General features: G+C 34.7%; 4 protein-coding genes across 5 annotated transcripts; 2 read left to right on the forward strand and 2 right to left on the reverse strand.

Moving 5' to 3' along the window:
• Nucleotides 1–199: 199 nt before the first annotated feature.
• Nucleotides 200–7,192, reverse strand: LOC107024241 (TBC1 domain family member 15-like). 2 transcript variants are annotated; one of them, XM_027918743.1, is made up of 12 exons: nt 6,662–7,192; nt 5,174–5,269; nt 4,916–5,019; nt 4,164–4,411; nt 3,595–3,717; nt 3,170–3,258; nt 2,767–2,872; nt 2,558–2,655; nt 2,219–2,479; nt 2,034–2,117; nt 1,718–1,854; nt 200–465 (listed from the first exon to the last, which is right to left on the reverse strand). In XM_027918743.1, the coding sequence occupies exons 1-11, from the start codon at nt 6,749–6,751 to the stop codon at nt 1,834–1,836; spliced, it is 1,320 nt and encodes a 439-aa protein (XP_027774544.1). In that variant the 5' UTR covers nt 6,752–7,192; the 3' UTR covers nt 200–465; nt 1,718–1,833. The 2 variants fall into 2 exon arrangements, with proteins under 2 accessions (XP_027774544.1, XP_015080669.1); XM_015225183.2 differs by having other exon boundaries at nt 1,117–1,854.
• On the forward strand, nt 288–1,465 carry LOC107024242 (2S sulfur-rich seed storage protein 2-like). Its single transcript, XM_015225184.2, has 2 exons — nt 288–471; nt 1,134–1,465. Exons 1-2 carry the CDS (start codon nt 308–310, stop codon nt 1,360–1,362), a joined length of 393 nt encoding a protein of 130 aa, XP_015080670.1. The 5' UTR covers nt 288–307; the 3' UTR covers nt 1,363–1,465.
• A 1,310-nt stretch (nt 7,193–8,502) lies between the features above and the next one.
• Nucleotides 8,503–10,029, forward strand: LOC107024277 (early nodulin-like protein 3). Its single transcript, XM_015225227.2, has 2 exons — nt 8,503–8,803; nt 9,382–10,029. Exons 1-2 carry the CDS (start codon nt 8,599–8,601, stop codon nt 9,831–9,833), a joined length of 657 nt encoding a protein of 218 aa, XP_015080713.1. The 5' UTR covers nt 8,503–8,598; the 3' UTR covers nt 9,834–10,029.
• Nucleotides 10,030–11,571: 1,542 nt separating this feature from the next.
• LOC107026441 (protein disulfide isomerase-like 5-4) lies at nt 11,572–19,224 on the reverse strand. The gene is made up of 15 exons (XM_015227405.2): nt 18,936–19,224; nt 18,754–18,844; nt 18,472–18,566; nt 17,989–18,046; nt 16,769–16,953; nt 16,621–16,678; nt 15,231–15,271; nt 15,016–15,090; nt 14,389–14,445; nt 13,606–13,672; nt 13,217–13,363; nt 12,768–12,992; nt 12,124–12,273; nt 11,955–12,032; nt 11,572–11,826 (listed from the first exon to the last, which is right to left on the reverse strand). The coding sequence occupies exons 1-15, from the start codon at nt 18,974–18,976 to the stop codon at nt 11,749–11,751; spliced, it is 1,446 nt and encodes a 481-aa protein (XP_015082891.1). The 5' UTR covers nt 18,977–19,224; the 3' UTR covers nt 11,572–11,748.
• Nucleotides 19,225–19,321: the final 97 nt, after the last annotated feature.

The following is a 19,321-nucleotide window of genomic DNA, read 5'->3' on the forward strand; positions in this document are numbered from 1 at the left end:
CACTTACTATCTCATCTGACAGATCAAAGATATATCTAAATTTAATTAGTCAAATAAAAAAATATTTTTCATTTCGCATCCAAACAATTTATATTATAGTGTTTTTCTCGATCAGTAATATTATTTGTATGTATTTGAAAACGTGGAGAAGCATGAAAATATATCAGATTTGCATTTTTAGCAATTGAACACGTACTTGTCATGCAAACCATCCAAATCTGCTATTTATACCCACATAAAATTGACTAATAATTCATCGATCACAATTCACAAATAAATAAATAAACACATCACTCACTCTTTTGCCATGGGGAAAATTTCACTTGCTGCTCTTCTTTTGTTCTTCTGGTTGGCAGTTACAACTGCCAACATGTTCACCGTCACGGACTCCGTGACGGAGGACGATATCGAAAACCAAGGATCACGGAGCTGCCAAGAGCAGATCCACACGCATAGGCTCAACCACTGCAGGTTTAAAAAAAGATTGTTACATTATATATATATATATATATATATATATATATATATATATATAAAATCAGTATGAGTATACTAATTGAAGAATAATACAATTTTAGTATGTAACTATAAATTTGAGCCATAAAATACTCCTTTTGTTCCAATTTTATTTGTCATATTGCGTTTTTCAAAAGTTAGTTTGATTAATTTTTAAATTAAATTAGATTACATTAATTTCATTTTTTTAAAAAAAATTATATACTAAAAAATTATACGAAAAATATTATACATTATAATATCATGAAAATATACTCATAAAATGTTGATTAAAATTCTTATAGTTTAACTCTAAAAAAAAAGAACATGACAATTAATTGTGAACGATGAGTAAGTCATAAATAATGCCCGTCCTTTGAGGACATGTGGTAAAAAATTTATTGCGTTTTACTTTATGTGACACAATTATTACTGTATATTTAGAAAGTCAAATTTATTTTTTTATATATCTTCTAAATATTTTAAATCCTTAATTATTTTAGATTATACTACTAAATTCGTTTTAGGTAGTTTCTATATTCTAATTTGACATTGAACATCAAATAATTTAACCATCATAAGACGTCACTGAATGTAATATATATAAAAAATTCTGCGTACGTCACTGAATATTGCAGGATGCTCCTTTCAAGAAACGAGCTAAGCATGGTGACGGAAGACGACGATGAGATACGCAATCAACAGGAACATCTCCAACAATGCTGCCAAGAATTGAGGAACATTGACACTCACTGCCGCTGCTTGGCACTTAAAACGATGGTGACGCGGGAGCCCGAGCTCATGTCACAGAGAGCTCGGTCCCTCCCCCGCGCCTGCAACATCGAGCCCACTGAATGCTACTTCTAATCAGTACGTATGTAAGTAAACACACCATCGCGTGTAAAACTTGTTTACCATCTGAGTAACTCCTCTTATTGCGTATATGTTTGAATAAATGGTCGTTCTTAAAGGTGTGTTTGGTACTAAGGAAATGTTTTCCAAATATGAAAAATATTAGTTTTTTATTTAAAACTAGAAAAAAAAATGTGTTGTGTCTTGGTATACAAAAAGACTCCCAAATTGGAGCTGGGGGATTGAAAATGGAAATTTACATTGGCTTCAGTAAATCAAGCCATAGTAATGTATTCGAAAACAGTAACTCTTCCTCAACATAACCAAAAAAAACTGAATTAAATATTGAAAATCGCGATAGGATTATTACCGTGTAGCAGTACTCTTGCAACGTTGAACAGGGGAAGTACCATCACAAGCTTCATTTTACATTACCTTCATGGCTTATGAATTGCGTAGCGCGCTTTCTTTGGCTTTTGTGTTTTGTTACCTGTTGGCATTGGCTGCCTGTTATAAGCAATCATCATTAGTAAGTGAAATTCACAACTTATTTGAGCAGCAAGGATATCATTTTGATTTTCTAAAACGACAAGTATTATTGTAACGAATTTTAGAAGGAATAACGAGTTATTAGGACCGGAGAGAGTAGTACTTGTGGTGTTGCACCTGAGTTAGATGTACATTACCTTTTTGAGATATTTCTTGTGAAGTTTCATTGCACTAGTGCAAGCCTTCTTCGCGTCCAGGTTTCCAGTCATGTCATTCAGTATCTGTTAATAGTTCAAATGTATTATTACAATATAAGATTCGAAAGATTTTTCTTCGTTGAAAAGACTATTGATGTTTAAATTTATGTACTTCCGAAACCAACCTGAACAACGTCGTCTAGTCCTTTAGCTTCTGTAAGCAACTTTGTGCTCTTGTCCTTAAGGACACTGGCTACTAGGAAAACGGAAATTGGGAGGGGAGCTTCAGTACCTTTGCTTCGATTTTTCAGATTTTCTCTCTCAAATTTCCCACACTGGCGTGTTGATTTTGCTCTTCCTTTAGATCCTTCAGATTTTGCAGCAGCTAAGTCAGGGTCTTCATACATAAGAAACAAGTCGGGATCGTATTCCAACGCCCACATCATCTGTTGCAACAAGGCAATGACCGAGAAGTTCAACATTTAGAGACTAAGAAAAGTAAGTATTCAGGAGAGAAGTCGTACCTCCCAAAGATATAATGAATCAGCAAAAGAGAATTCTCGACGGAACAAAACCATGAGCATACGGATAGCAAACAGGTAATCACCTCCACCTAATGTCTCTGTGAGAAATGATCAAAATTATATTCATTTCACGAAGAAATAAGACGATTAAATTGTTTGTTTACTGGACTTGGTATGTATGTATTAAAGGGGAAAAGATCATAAAATACCTAAGTGGTGATGAAGTTTAGGATCAATAACTTGTGTTACTGAAGCTAGATTACTCAGCTGAGCTTCTACTCCGACAGACCTCTCGGTGCATCTGAAATTCCCTCTCTTTAAAATTTCACACAACACTTGATATTAGTTCACTAGAACTGCAAAAAGCATAATCCCATACAGTAACACCAATAATTGTAGCTGCAAATCGAAAATATTGCTATTGAAGTACAACATTCTTTCTTGATAAGGAAAGGGGGGGCGGAATTGTCCTAATCATGCAGTACAATACAGTGCTGACAATAACTATGGCTGATCGAATTATATGAGAAGCTAAGGCATTTCAAAAATATGATTTACAACATTCGAATGATGAAATAGTTCGTATATGAGTAAAGAAATGTTAATATATACCAGTCTCCTCATTAGGCGTTCAAAGCACCAAAATGCATCGGCTTCATCATCAAGAAGAATAATCATGGGAGAACAGAGATCGCTCATTCCTGCTCAGCATTGTCAAGAGCTTAATATTCAATAAAGAAACAAAATAACATAAGGAGACTCTAATGCATTGACAAAGAAAATGGAAGGAATGTTGTTTCTTTTGTTCCTTTGTTTTTCCCTTTCTCTTTTGATTAGTTGGTAAGTCTTTTGATTCGATGCACTGATAACTCGATATTGATCCGGTCAAAGCTAAAAAAAATAAGGCAGCACGGTGAACAAAGCTCCCACTATGCATGATATCCAAGGAAAGGCCGGACCATAATGGTCAGTTATCGGATCAAAGAGAAGCTATAATGTACACAATTTCATATCAAGAAGATAATATGACAACCCACCTTGACAGTAATTGATATCTTTGTCAAACCAAGCATAAACAGACAGAATATCCCAAAGCTTGGATAGATTCTCCTGTTTCTCATAAAAGACAAGTGTCCTGTCAGTCCGAACAACATCAAGTCCTAGCATAAACACGTAAACCAGACTGAATAGTTACTAGATAAATAACCTGAAGAGAAAGAGTACTAACAAGTGATTTTGAAGGGAACGGAATAAACATCTCCCTCCATCCCAATTTATGTGAAGGTGTTTGACTAGGCATGGAGTTTAAGAGAAAAAGGTAGACTTTTGAAACTTGTCATTTGAAATAAGTCATAGAAAATTTGTGGCTATAAATCGTAAAATAGGAAGATTGAAATGGTTGTTACAAAAACGGAAACATGCCATTCTTTTCGGAAATGAGTAAAAAGGAAAGAGTGTCACGTAAATCGAGATGGAGGGAGTACTTGATTTGCTAACACAAATATGTTGATAGGTGTACTAGGTAAACACTTTTTAGATAAAGAAAACATTACAACAAGTTGTTGGATTTTTGAGCAAGTACATGCAATCTATATAGATAACCAACCTATCTGGTGTAATGAGAGTTTCCACTGGATTATTCTTTTGTCATGCTCCTTTACCATTTCACATCCAGGATTACCGTTTCGTTGACCACCTGAATATAATTCTTTTGCTGCTTGTGCCTCTTGGAGAGTAATAGGATCTACTATAGGGTCACCATTTTCAGTAATTACAGGTGCAGTAATAAAACTACCACTTCCAATCATGGGAAACATTGCATGACATTCTTCTTTCAGTACAGCATACTGGACCCTGAGCGTACACAACAGAAATCCAGGTCAACAATAAGGTATGGAAATTGCTTATGGATCAGTGTTAGTTTATACTCAGGAACGGTAAATTATCCTCATTTTACATGTGAAGATAATTTGACCCAAATTATATCGATGAACCATGATCAACTAAGCCTCATTCCCAAACATTTCTCTTGCCATTAGTAGTGATGAGGTAGCAATGTGTATTCTTATGATGAATAACAATCTCCTAACTGTAATGAATTTGTCAAATTTGGTAAAGTCTAGGTACAGAATTTAAACCATTTTGATGAGCTACTGGTTTTTTAATACTGTCACCTGATGATCCTATATGGAGCCGTTTTCAGCTGAAAACGATTTTCAGGTCACCTTCAACAGTATAAATAAAATACCATGCTACCTATAGAAATCAAGTGATGAACTTGCAATTATTAAGTGTTGTAAAATGGGAAAATAAGTGCTATATATGTTTTCCAACTTAGCAATAAAGAATGTAAATTACCTCCTCCGTTGTCGTATGTGCTCTCGTTCTTCAAATGTGCTCTTTGGATCATAACAACCCAATAAAAATTCCCAAACTTCACCTCTAATTGATGGATGAATCCCCTATAATGTCATAGAAATTTGATGGTTAGTAGACTTCTATGCTAATCATCCTTTCAGGAATTTGTGCAATGCATATTCATTGAATCAGTACCACAAAAACTGAAAAGAGTGTCGTAATCCTTCAAAAACTTTGACATCAATAAGTCAAACTTACCCCACGATAAATTCGACTCAGTGTTTTGCCAATATCAAGATAACCTTCTGATGTAAATGCAGCACGCCATTTCCTTGCACTTAAGGTTTTCCCAGCCTGAATAAGTAAATCAATAGATAAGACATATCCGGCAACACAAATACAGGAGATGGTGGATATCTAGTAAGGAGTTCAACTTATTCAAGAGAAATGTGAGAACTACTTCTGAACGTCATTATATGATTGACAATGTAGAGAGTCTTTTCGAATTCTTATTTGAGATGGTAAGCAGATAAACGAAAAATCCAGTTCTTTTCATGATAAAAGGGGGACCTTTTGAAATGTTCATCCATCTTACCGACAACTAATGTGACACAACTGAAGATTGATATATACTCTACACTAAATACCCACAGTTCCGACTTAAGATACAATGCAAACTAGTTCACACCACATGTGCCACACGCGTTATGGAACAAATGGGGATCAAATGATAAATGCTAATCATCATGCAGATTCACTCATTAAATGTTGCACAACAGCGGCCAGCCTCATAAGTTTAAAACCCGGAAATGTCATCCAATTGAATATACTGATTGGCCAGGTTAAAGAGTGAGAAGAGTCTAAGAGTAAAAGATTGTTTGTACAGATTGATGGAACAGGAAACATATACTCCCTCCATCCCAATTTGAGTGTCTTACTTCCCGCTTGGTTTTGTCCCAAAAAGAGCGTCTCTTTCTATATTAGCAAGTTTTCCAATTCCAATATTCTACACTACAAGTTCAAAACCACATGATTTGAAGGACTATACAAATCTTTAATTTAAGACTACAAAATTCAAAAGTCTCACTTTTTTCTTAAACACTGTGCCTTATCAAACAAAGACACTTATTTGGGACGGGAAGAGTAGTTTAATCTGCAAGTACAGCTTATGAAACATGTAAAAGGAAATTCAGGTGAACATTCCCCTTTCCCCAACTTAAAACCAGGTAATCTTGGACCAAGTTCCAGTCCCAACTACTAAAATGGGGATGCAAACCGAAAAATGTTTCAAACAATAAGACTTTATGCCACTATCAAATTCTGAAGAGCAAACTGTAAGCAAAACATTTATGTTCTACTGTGAAGTCTTTATTACTTCCAATATATATTTGGTTCTACATTCTTTTTACCACGAGAGACATTGGCAACCATCGATCATTTGATTTGGCTGATGCTAATTGCAGTTGATGATCCCCATCTAGAACCCAAGTATAAGGTCTGACAGATAAACATCTTCCATCTCAACAAAACACATGATCTTTTCAATCATCTCAATACATCCCACAACATAACACAATAGATTACCTCATTCATGCACATTACTAGTTGTCCTACAAAAGCTTCTAACATACAACAACAACAACTACGCCTCAATCCCAAACAAGTTAGAATCCCAACTTCTTCATACAAGCTCATACCAAAAATCTATTCAAAAAACACAAATGTAATACAACTAAAAAAACTAACCTTGATTCTAAATCTTGTTTTTGGAACATTTGTACATTCAGGGCGAACCTGGTAGAAAGAATCAGTAGGAGCTCCAGGATCCCTCCACATTCTTGAAAACTCCTCAAACCAAACAAAAAAAAAACAATCTTGGAAACCCAACAGCTGCAGCTCAAGAACCCAGATCAGATTTTCAACAAGAAAAACAAAAAATGAGACAACCCCAGATCATAAAACTTGTTTTTCTAGCTACCCATTTGACAGAAATTCAAGAAACACACCATAATCAACATAAAAATTTGATCTTTTTCCTAATTGCCAAATACTTAGCTAAACTTTCTTTTTCTTTTTTTGGTAAAGAATGGTGTTCTACCGTTTTGAGTGTTCTGGCGGTGACATTTTCACAGTCAGAGCTAACGAGGAAGACGTGGGATCCAGCGAGAAAACACTGGAAAATCAGAAGGCTATTTGTTTATTGGGACATTTGTTCACGCGCTGACGGCGGCGCGTGTGTAGGAAATATTGATGTTTTTTGTTCCATTTGACTTGGTAAGTTTAGAAATGGTCAACCGTATTTTTGGTCATAAATCATTAAGATTTTTGGGTCAATTATTAAATTGACACATTAATAGTTGAGCTTAATATACGTAATTACAAATTTTTAAAGTAATTATTACAATACAAAGTGTGTCAATTTTTTTAATCGAGCTTAATTGAATAGAATTTTGATGAAATTTTAATTCGTAAGTTCATACAAATAGAATTTATTATTTAACTTTGGTATATTGATACTACACAGATGAATTCAAATGATTTAAAAAGTCGAGTTTAAAGTCGATTCAATTTTATACTAAGGCTTCGAGACAATTGTTTGAAAGGAAAAAAATTATGAATAGGCATTTTCAACTTTTGTAATCGAAATTCATAATAATAATTGTTCCTAAGTATGATTAAATAAAATGATTAGTAAAGTGAAAGCTTAAGTTAACATTTTCCTTTTCGTTGTTGAAAATATTAGTTTCTCTATTTCACCTTCAATGTTACTCTTAATACCAAACACAACATTTTATCACAAAAATACTCCGTTTACCTATTTACTCCACCTTCTTTTTCCACTTTTTGTGTAAAAATATATCATGTATGATAAAAGATACCTGTGATTTTTAGTAGATTCATCAATAAAATTTCTTCATTTTTAATTAGAAATTTTGAATCTAAATCATAAATATAAAAATCTCGCAAACAAGTGATTTTTCTTTAAATGGATTTTACACGTCATGAATTCAGATTAATCGAAACCTCAATACAAATAGACAAAATAAAAAAAATTCCTTTACTTTTAATCAGAAATGTCGAATTCGAATTGAAAACCCCTACTAATGAGTGTTTTTAAAAAAAAATGGACTTTACGCATATTAATTTAGAGTTTCAGACTAATCGAAACCTCAATATGAATACTAGAAAGAAAAAAAACCCCTTTACTTTTAATCAGAAAGTCTCGGATTTGAATCTTGAATATGAAAAAACTTGTGTTTCTCCTTTTATATTGCATGAATCTAGATTAATCAGGACCTCAATACGAATACACAGACAGAAAAAAAACGAAAGGATTCCTCAACTCAAACACACAAGACATGAAAATTCTTGATAATGTTGAAGAAAAGAATAATTCCAAAAATAAGTTAACTAAAAAGTACTCAAAAACAACAAGTTCCTTCCTCTCTTTGGCTTTATGCTTTGTCATAGTAGTTAAGAAATCTAAAGGTGAATAAGAATAACTAAAAGAAACAAAAGCTTCACTGCCACAGCTTGTAAAGTTCATCTAAATTTGCACCTACAAATATCCCACATTTTCATTCTCCATTCTCATCAACCATATAGTTTTCTATTTCAATTTTCATCTAACATTTATTTAATTTTATTCTTTGTCTTCTTTATATTATTTTTTTTTTTCCCCAATGGCTCAAATAACAAGTTCAAGATCAAATACAAAAGTTTTTTATGTTTTGGGCTTGTTCAATATTTTGATGTTGTTACAAAATGCCAATTGTTATGAGTTTAAAGTTGGAGGCTCTGGAGATTGGAGTGTCCCTATGGATGCCAATGCTAATAATTACAATCAATGGGCTGAAAGGAGTAGATTTCAAATTGGTGACACGTTATGTAAGTTTTATTATATATTCATTTCAATTTTCACCTTTACATTAGTCATAAAATAAACAGTAAATCTGATCGACTATTTGTGAAAACATCACATATTTATTTAAGGAGTGCCTCTTATTATCGTCCTATTTTCAAAATTGATCTCTTATGAGTTAGGCCCGTTTGGATTGGCTTTTGGCTTATGACTTATAAGCCAAAAGTCACAAGTTAGCCAAAAGTCATAAGTTAGGATTTCTAACTTATGACTTTTGGCTTGTTTTTATTATTTTAGCTTTAAAATAAGTGTTTATAAGCACTTTTTAACTTTACTCAAATACTTCAAAACTGCTTAAAAGCTATTTTGATTTAAAAGCACCTAAAATAAGTTAACTCACTGTACTTTTAAAAGTTGCTTTATATATACGTCTATCGTTCATGTCAAAAATATTGGTTTCGATTAAACTTGTATAGTACTAACTACTAAGGATATATTCTCTTATTCGTTCAGAATTCACTAACTCTAGATCGTGGATTCACCTCACTCTAGACAATGTACAAGTTTGATTCTTCATTCTAATACCTTTTGTTGGCCTTGGCAGCTTTTAGCTACTCTGCTGATAAAGACTCAGTGCTTCTTGTAAACAAGGCAGATTTTGACAATTGCAACACTGCTTCTCCCATAGAGAAGTACAGTGATGGACAGAGTGTGGTTAAGTTTAACCACTCTGGTGCATACTTCTTCATTAGTGGTGTTCATGACAACTGTGTCAAGAATGAAAAGTTGCATCTTGTAGTCATGGCTGACAGAAGTCACAACAACCAAACAGCTTCTTCTCCTCCTCCATCCCCATCAGTAGACGAAGTTCCTCCGTCTCCGGCCCCGTCTGGTGAGGAGGCACCATCACCACCATCTGACTCAGGTGAGACCAACCAAACACCAGCTCCTTCTCAAGAATCATCTCCTCCGAAGAATGGTGCTTCGTCGACCGTTATGAGCTTTGTTGGCTCTGCTGCAGCTCTTGTTGGTTCATCCATACTGTTGGGATTCTGATAAAGAGATGATTGACTTGTTTCTATTTGTTTTGTTTTGATTGTTTTCATTTTTTTGGGTTTTGTGTTTCATGATTTTCCTACTTTGTTCTCAGTGAATGTAGCTGAGAGTAAAAGGGTGTATTGATTTGTATTGGTTGTATGTGATGAAAAATAAATAAACTAAATGTTTGTGTATAGACTGAGGATTTGTTTCACTTGTGAAAGAAACGTTTTAAAATTGTGTGAATCATTGTAAGAATCTTGTTAAGGGTAACTTAAGTTCTTACTCTAAAAGTCTATATTAATCAGGCTATGATTAGTATAGTGGACAATGTTGTATCTGCTCTGGCTCAATTAAGTGATAGGTAACACCGTGGGTCTTTCAGAAACAGATTCTCTACCTTCACGAAGTAGGTAAGGTCTGCGTACACGAGCCAAATTGAACTAAAAGAAACTTTCGACCTCATAGCAGGGGTGTGGAGACTGCAGAACACAAGTAAAGAAATCTTATTCTTGGGCTAACAAATGTGTAATATAAGCTGTTAGAATGAGAAAGATTTTGATAATTGACAAATACATACAGGAACAAAAGAAAGAAACAGGTTGTTGATAATTGACAAATACATACAGGAACAAAAGAAAGAAACAGGTTGTTCGACGTGGTCCTTACAAACCGAATTCCACTTGGATAAGGAGAATGTCAACCTCGCAATTTAGAAGATATAAAGTTGTGGAAGTATTGCTTTTTCGACAAGCAACCAGTACAGAAAGATTCCTTTTATAAAGGAATTTGCAACCAAGTTGAAAAAGGAATTAGCGTTCAATAATGTTTTCTTATTTAATTAAGGAAAAAATTGCGTAGAAGACAGACTGTTTTGTTGTCTATTTAAGGACAAAATCACGTAGGAGAAGGAGTCCTACATAGACAAGGTTTCCTTGATGCGACAAAGCTATGTTCTAGTTGAAAAAGGAGTTGAATATGAGGTGAAGACAAGTTTGAGTTGAACTAGGTTTTCCACACAAAAGAGGAGTCCTACATGAAGTGGGATTTTTAGTTGAAATAGGTTTTCGATTCAAGTCCAAATGTATAAATAAGGCGATAGTTTCGCTTCAAAAAAAATGCGCACTCACATAGAGAAAAGATCAAAACACGATCAAGAGGTTTGAGTGAGTTTTGAGAGTTACTTGGGAGTGTTACCAATTTGTGAGGAAAAAATTGTAAGATTGTAATTAAGAGTTCTAATTACAATCAAGTGTATGTGTAGGATTCGTCTAACAAGTTTGAGAAACTTGACGGACGGTAGAAAACTTAAACCTGGGGTTTTTGTCTTGGGTAGCTAGGTATTAGAGTTTATAATTTCTTAGCTAGAATTAGAGTTTATAATTCCTCTAGGAATTAGAGTTTATAATTCCTTAGGTTACATAGGTATATAATCTTGTGTTGAGACTTGAAATTTAATAAAGTAAAGTTAAATCCTACATAGATGTAGGTCGTGGTTTTTACCTTTGAGTTACATATCAATACATTAAATTATTGAGATTGATCGAGTCAAGACCCAACCCGTTTTTTGCCTATTTGAGCCCAAAATAAACTTGGGCGGGTCAAAACTCAACCTGATTTCTATTTAACCCATTATAATATTTCTAATTTCAACCCAACCCGTCCATTTGACACACATAGGTTAGATCATGTACTTTGACACTTAAAAAGCAAAAGTATTTTGGAACAAATTAGAGCGGCTAACATATTCCACAAATTAAAGCGCGTGCAAGAGAAATTTACTAATATATTTGGTGCAGATCACCAGAACTCCTGATGCAAGAAAAATGTTTTCAAGACTTGCTGTAAACGAAGAGAATATCTTAATATAGTATAATTTTAAAGCGTATAATTATAGTGCACAAACTAAATTTCTATCATCAGACTACTCTCCTCAAAAATTCTTTCCTAGCTCAACTTTTTTCACCATTCTCATTGTGTTGTGCAGAATCGAGTCCAGTATGCCGGCAACCTATGCCACCCAAAAAGAACGAATGTAGGGAAGTTTCAATAAAGATGACACAAATGAAAGCCCAGAGAAAGTTGTTAGCAGGGAATGACGGTGTGAAACAACGGGAGAGGCAAGTAGGAGAGACTGACCGTGAAAACACCACCAATAATAGCGCAGACATTGGTAAGAAAATGTGAAAAGGACTTGGGATTTTCTGTAATCAAGACCTGATAGCAAAGGACAAATAATAAGAATAAGAAACCAAAATAAGATGTATTAAGCTCTATCACATAATCACGAAATGTACTGATGCAACACCTGCATTGGTGATGGCTCATAATGAAATTTCGCTACTGGTATATGAAGACTATGAACCAAACTACTATGTGCTGTGTACTCGTACTCCTCAACTAATTTGTACGATCTTGTCATCACCTCTGTTTTCACCACTTGAAGAAAATGTTCAATCTGCAATAAAGATAAAAGGTGAGCTAGGTTTTCTGGTCATCCTTGAAACTCTTTATTAATGTACCAGCTGAAAAATATCATAAAAGTGCACCCAAAAACTTGTGGAGAGCAGACGAAACAGTGACTGAGAATTGAGATTTCTTTATACTTCCGTAAGATTTTATAGATCGGAGTCGGTAAAAGCAGCAAAATGTAAAATTATAACATTTAAATTTATAAAAGATTGGTGCTTTTTGAACACTTGGCAATTTTAATGCACTGTCTTAGTGTTACTTTATCATTTATAAAATATCACTTGTAAGAAAATGGATATTGGACCTAACTCAACCTCAAAAGCAAGCTCAAGAGGCAAGGATTTCCCAAGACCAAACAAAGAGACCAATCACCATTAACCCACAAAAATAGGAACCCAAATGTTGAGATGGTCACATAATTCAACAATTACTTCTCCAAAAAAAAAAGAGTGCGAATATAGTAGGTGAGTAGGAGCTTACAGTAACATTTTCTGTGGAATCTCTTGGATTAGTAACATATGAGTTACCATTCAACCTATCATGGCTTCGACCCAAATGTGGTAGCAGTATTTTGATATCACTCATAACCTTCGGAGTAATTGTCTTACCAAATGAAAAGCTAGAAATTACATGTGACATGTTCATCTGAGAAGCATCAAATGAATGAGCAGCTGAACGAGCTGATATGACAAGGTTGCCAGGAACCTGAACAGTACATAACATAAATGGATATATTACTTTGTCAAATATTTAAGAGTAGCAAGACAACAATGCATGAGCACTTCAACAATCTTACTGCCCACGTTTATATTTCAAACTACTTAAAACATATCATATTTCATATCGTCTCCAGCATCATCCTTGTGTTTTTTAGGTTTGAGTTGCAGGGGCACTTAATTTTTACTGGCTGCCATCAATAACTTGCGTACCTTCTTAACACGTACAAAACCTTCTATTCTGCATCCTCCAGTTACAGGAGCAGGTCTTTTCAAGCCAGTTTCCAGCTTGGTAGACGAATTATCCGAAGTAATCGTTTGAGAATCCAGCTTGATAGGTGCAACCAAATCTTCCATCATCTGCAGAAGAATAAATATACCAGTCATCTCAATGGCATGATACAAATGATACAATAACATCTAATGCAACACAACTGCCCGCATTGCATTGTGAAAAAACAGTACAAACAGTTGTGCCCTGTGATTGCAAAAAGGAAGCATGAAGTGGACCAGCTCTGTTTTTTTTCTCAATCTTAACCATCCTTAAGTTTTCCTCTTTTAATGTTTTCTTCTTTTCCTTATTCAAGCCCAATAGTTCTCACCTTGACTAAGCTATCTGTATCACGATCCCCATAGTATGACTCGTGATCATGGTGTCCGTGATCGTCTCTGCATGGCAAGCATAGTAAACAATAATACATTATAAGAACCATGCGAATGAGATTTAGGCTTTAAAAAAAAAAATGAATTCATTAAACTTCCAAGTACATGGGCCAAATATCAAAGTTGAAATGATGTTAAGTTAACAAACACTGACCTATCTACTTTCCTTTTTAGTTTTTACCTCCACCATCCAAACACTGGGTAATGTACAGCTATAATTATTCAGAAATTGGAACGCTTCTAGCAACTTTAACAAGGGTTACTACGCTTATAACTCACAAGGGGTAGAGATAAGAACTTCAACAAAGTGATCAAGCTGCTCAAAATTTTCAGCATGAAAAGTAGAAGCAGATAGAGATTAAAAGAGAAGGCAAAAGATAGAATGGTGAAGAAGAGGAATTTCAGTACACTTTACATGGCCAAAAGTTGCGCTGATAAGGTTCAAAACTTTCGGAAAGGGGTCAAATATAAAATATCAAGTGCACCTGTTATCATGCTGGAAAATCTAACACCTTAGCATTGATGTGACGTAGTCACACAACAACAGCCTATAGTTAACAACGTAATAAGAACTAACAGGAGATTTTCTCTTTTTCTTTTTGAATTTAAGATGGTTTGGGATCATAGTCAAACCAAAAAAATATGAAGGACATTAAACAATTTTGAATTTTAATTAGTAGTAGTGCAAGTTGATAAGTGATAAAGATAAGGTAATGGCTTACCTAACATCGGATCCTTTTCTGAAGATGCGAATGGAGGGATACCCTTGTATGTGATTCCTGAAAATTTATTATTAGATGATTATTAGGCATACGGATAAAAATGAAATCATAGTAAGAAACTCATAAACCAAAAGAACATTAGTCAAGACAACTCTAAGCACTTTCATCAAACTACTTGTGGGACACACAAGGACTCCTTACTAAAGCATATAGTATAAAGTCCAACCTAATCTCCTCCTTTAGTCAGGTCATATCTATTTTTTTGCAAGTTCACTGTCACGGTTCAACCAATCAACACTGCAGCAATTGAGAAATTGAATTGAAGGAAGAGGTAGATTGAGTATTAGGTCTGTGATAGCTGAGGTAACATTAATACTATCCCCTAAACTAACTGAGCCTCTCATAGTTTGAGAATCCACCAGACATGTGTAATCAAGGATTTGAAGCTCAGTTGCTCTTCTCCATTTTTTAGATTGTGAGGAAACAATTAGATTAATCGTCTTTTCTTGAACACAGAAACAAAGATGATTAAATCAAAATTGTAATTTTTTGGTGACAAAAAGGTTTTACCGAACAGGTTCAGCAATAAGCTTCCACTAAACCAGTAATTTTTCACACAAGTAATACCTTCTACACAAATCAACTTCTTCAGTGCAATCAACTTTTGCCACAAGAATACGCCCATCCGATTCCCGGTCATATCTGAAAATGATTGCAAAATGAAAGCTAGAATCAGCATATCAGCAGGGAATTGCTAGAAACTCCATTCGGACATGAGATGGAGTTCAGCATATACTGTTTCAGGTAGAAGCTGTAAAAAGTATAAAAGCAACAAAGAGGACCTCTCTCTTATAATATTGGCTGCTTTCTCCCATGAAGGTTTCTGAGACAACAGGAAAATTATTTTCAGAAAAAAGAAAAAGAAAATAAGCTATTCTAGAGGGAACAGGGGTTCTATGGAAAATCAATCCATCGGTCAACTATAATTTTTTTCTTTTTTTGAGAAGTGAATTGTCATTAAAAGCATCCAGTGGATGCAAAGATTACAACAAAAGAGGATTTCTGAGTGGATGCAAAGATTACAACAAAAGAGGATTTCTCAGCTCAGAATACACAAAAACTTATAGAATTAAAAAGATGACAAAATCCATAAAGGTATCTAATCTATCTAAAGGGGAAAGGTTAGCAGAGGCTAACCGAACAAATAGCCTTAAGAGAACATATTTGAGTTGAAACCCCATCTAAACATAAGTTGCTTCCATTTTTTCATCTTTTTTCCTCTGATGATCGCACATCTTGGAGTTCTCTCAGCTGAGAGAATGCTCTGTGTTCATTCTATTAGGATATCTCACATCTTGGCTATGTTGCTCAGACTCTTCAAAATGTCGACTATCCTCCAAAAGTAGTAAATTTTTTAAGGATCCGCACGGAAGCTGCAACATTTTAGAAGAGTCTGAGCTACAAAGCATCTTGGAGTTCTTTCACTGGGTATGTTGTTGGTGTAGTACTCTTCTAAATTAGCATAAATACTTCTTGTTGTGCATTCTTTGAACATGTCCACCAGACAGAGAAAAAAAACTGTAAGTAACCAAGACTAAAATTTTCTCTCTCAGTTCTTTATTCAGTCGTAGATATTAGACTCAGCAGAATCCAGCCTGTATACTTTGTTTCCTTCGCTGGTGGTTCCCTAAATTCATTGCCCATTATGAGGAGGTTACTCTTAGAATTTTAGGTTGCTTCTAATTTAGGACTACAGGAATCCTTTGTTCATACTTTCTGGGGATAGAAATTAGGACTTAAGAGTCATAAAATTAGAGTTCTTCATTTTAGCTATAAACACATTGCTTAACTACTTTCCTATCATAGATAACTGCCAGATCTAAGACCTTTTATTAAACTATAGCTAGTAAAGCTACTGTATATTTAATTATATAATCTGGTTTCCATTCTTATTAGCTATTAAAAGTAGTACGCTATCTTTTTGCCCCGATTCTTATTAGCTATTAAAAGTAGGACACTGGTAAGTGCATATTGATACACAAAACCCTCAATTATCCTGTTTCCCGATCACTATGAGAAAGATAGGACATCAATAACCCATCCTCAGACAGCAAATCCACACTTCTTAGTAGCAAAGCAAGTCATATATATCTTAAAGACTTTCTGTTTAACTTAGCCTAACACCAGAAAAAGAAGTGAGGAATGTAGCAGTTTGGTTGAATAGATAAATACCAGCCGGTTGCTCCAATAGCACCAAGGAGCAAAGAAATTTACAACCAAAATTGGGAAACTGCAAAAAAGAGTGTTGATAAGTATAAGGATAAAGAGATGAACATTAATGGAGTGAAAACAGATGACTAGTGTATAGCTAATAACTCACTGGTGAGAAACTCTATCAAAACTGTGTCCATTTAAGGAAACAGACCCTTCACCATATTCCTCATCATCTTCCGCATCATGTTTGAGTTCTGTTGCAGTTGAGCCTGAATGGAACTCCGAGCCAGTAGGTCTCAAGTTTTTGTCAATGGAATGCTTGCGTACTGTTTTGGTTATGTTCAACCTATTCTGAGATTAATTAACATGTACAAATCTGTTAAACACTAAAAAAATTTGGGAGAAACAAAAGCTAATGGGTAAACATCAAACTGCATGATGTTATGACATATATGCACAACTAGAATCATAGGGACAATTTTGCATCATTTGTCAATAGCCAGTTCACTAGGCGATTTGTAGCAGAATAATCAATAATGTCACAACTGACCAGTAATGAAAACATATTTTTGAACACTAATTGCGGAATATCAACATAAGATACATATCCCCTGTGGGCCCTAAGAAAATCTCTTCTTCATGAATATCCACAGCCTTTCAAACAAGAATTGTATTGATTCCAAAACTATCTCGGGAAAACAAGCGTATTGAGTAATTAAAAGTACACTACTCATATTTATCCAAAAAAAAAAGTACACTACTCATCCGACACCTCCCACTAGGGCCAAGCATTAAGGAGAAAGAAGAAGTGCAGCATACAACAAATACAAGAGAATAGCTCCTAGAAGTATAGAGCCCCAAAGACCACCTCAATCCTAAAAACTGAGTTATAAAAGGTTAATATACAATAATGGACTTTAAAGCATCAGCTGGAGGGGACAACCCACTTTACAGAACTAGTTGCACCTTGCCTATTGGCCATCTAAAAAAAGTTATATTCTACTAAGGCAGTTCGTTAGCTAGGATCATGCCTACATGGAGAACAGCTGCATGTTCCCCAACAGAAGTTCAATTGGTGATCATGCTCCAGTAACCCCCCCCCCCACCTTCCTTTTATGAGCAGGATGCAAGTAGAAATAGCCAATGTGAAAGGAACACATTGTTTCAGAGTGGCCAAGGACAATAGACTAGATAGGGACAAAAGGGATCAAGAACAAATGAAACACACAGCATAATTGAACAGGACATATTTTCAAAAATTGAATAGGTATTCTAAAACAAGTGCCTCATAAGAAGTTCTTAACTAAATTTCTAGATAGAGAAAATTATTTTAGGCATTCTTTACCACCACATTCTAGAGACCGTACGAAAAAAGTTGAAACTTACTGTTCCTAAGACATCACTCACATCCACTGATGCAAATTCACAAGACAATGCCGGGAAACTGCAACACAAGTTCAGCAAGTGTTATGGACAAACTGAAAGAAATGGCTTGCATGGTTAATACAACATCATAGAAGGGAATTCATGACTTGAAAATCAAAATGAGAAAACATGAGACATCTGAAACAATATGAACAGAAACAAGAAAGACTCCCAAACAGTTGTATCATGCTGACATAAAAAATTCCAGCAAAGTGCTTCATTAATATGTAATCAACTGCTTGCTATCACCCAGTTTTACTTCTTTTCACATATAATCTCATCATTTGTGGTTAACAAAAAACACGTATGAAAGAATGTTAAACAAAAGCGAATCCATCTTAGAGATGGATAATATCTATCTTTGGCATATGCATCAAGTAGACGGTATTACAGAAAAATAAAAGGAAATTGAATATCCTTTCCCTAAATGTTTCAGAATCTTACCTCATATTAAAATCAATTCGTAAGAATTCCGCATCAGAACTCTTATCAACAACAACAGATGTGGTAGTGCTCACTGTCAAATAGTTATTTATTTCCTACAAGTAATAAACACAATCACCAATTACCATTACTTCTGATTACATGACTCAAAACCAAATGTAACAATACCGATGTAACTGCAGCATAATTTAGGATAACATATCTATCTTAGAGCTAGTAGAGATTTTGCTTCAACAATTGAACTTAATTCACTAATGAATGTGAAAATTTTTGAGTTCTAACCATTCCAAAGAGAAACATCATGCAAAGTGCTGCTACAATGGACAATCCAGCACCAGATAATGATGCCTCAGTCAAATCTCGAGGAATTTTCCTGCAATAAACAATAAAACAAGTCTATACAACAATCTAAACAACAAAAACACACAAACGCGAGCAAAAAATTGAAAAAAACGAGAAGAAACCTGTAAAAGTCAACGGATTTGATCTTAGACGTGGACACCATGATTATTGAGCTTTCCACAAAAACGGCAAAGCTAATACCGCTAATGTATGAATCAACTAACAGATCTGCAAAATCTCCGACGAAGAAAAACTGATAGAAATGCTGAATATCAATGGAATTTCTTATCGATGCCTCGAGAATTGGGAGGATTCAGCTGTATCTGCGGGAGAGTTGATGTGTGTAGTTCCCGCAGGCGTTTCAAGCGGTACCAGCACTGTATGTGTTGCAAATTTTTATTTATTTTTGTGAGTTGCTGAATCTAAACGAAAATTATAAAAATCCGAACAAGATGGGACCCGGAAAGTGTTGGGTCGGGTTATAAATCTTGTGGGTAAATTCGGTCCC

The sequence above is a fragment of the Solanum pennellii genome, chromosome 7, assembly GCF_001406875.1.
Source record: "Solanum pennellii chromosome 7, SPENNV200".
NCBI classification, from domain to species: domain Eukaryota; kingdom Viridiplantae; phylum Streptophyta; class Magnoliopsida; order Solanales; family Solanaceae; genus Solanum; species Solanum pennellii.

Bases quoted from the DNA above. Each gene is read 5' to 3' on its own strand.
- LOC107024277 (XM_015225227.2), top strand. From the start codon at position 8,599: ATGGCTCAAATAACAAGTTCAAGATCAAATACAAAAGTTTTTTATGTT. The intron at 8,804-9,381 runs GTAAGTTTTATT...TGGCCTTGGCAG, and splicing joins TCAAATTGGTGACACGTTAT to CTTTTAGCTACTCTGCTGAT.
- LOC107026441 (XM_015227405.2), bottom strand. From the start codon at position 18,976: ATGGTGTCCACGTCTAAGATCAAATCCGTTGACTTTTACAG. The intron at 13,673-14,388 runs GTAAGCCATTAC...CTTGCCATGCAG, and splicing joins AGAAAAGGATCCGATGTTAG to AGACGATCACGGACACCATG. The intron at 12,274-12,767 runs GTAAGCTCCTAC...TCTTTATTGCAG, and splicing joins ATTCCACAGAAAATGTTACT to ATTGAACATTTTCTTCAAGT.
- LOC107024242 (XM_015225184.2), top strand. From the start codon at position 308: ATGGGGAAAATTTCACTTGCTGCTCTTCTTTTGTTCTTCTGGTTGGCA. The intron at 472-1,133 runs GTTTAAAAAAAG...TGAATATTGCAG, and splicing joins CATAGGCTCAACCACTGCAG to GATGCTCCTTTCAAGAAACG.
- LOC107024241 (XM_027918743.1), bottom strand. From the start codon at position 6,751: ATGTGGAGGGATCCTGGAGCTCCTACTGATTCTTTCTACCAGGTTCGC. The intron at 5,020-5,173 runs GTAAGTTTGACT...ATGACATTATAG, and splicing joins TGAGTCGAATTTATCGTGGG to GGGATTCATCCATCAATTAG. The intron at 2,873-3,169 runs GTATATATTAAC...GAAATTTTAAAG, and splicing joins AACGCCTAATGAGGAGACTG to AGAGGGAATTTCAGATGCAC.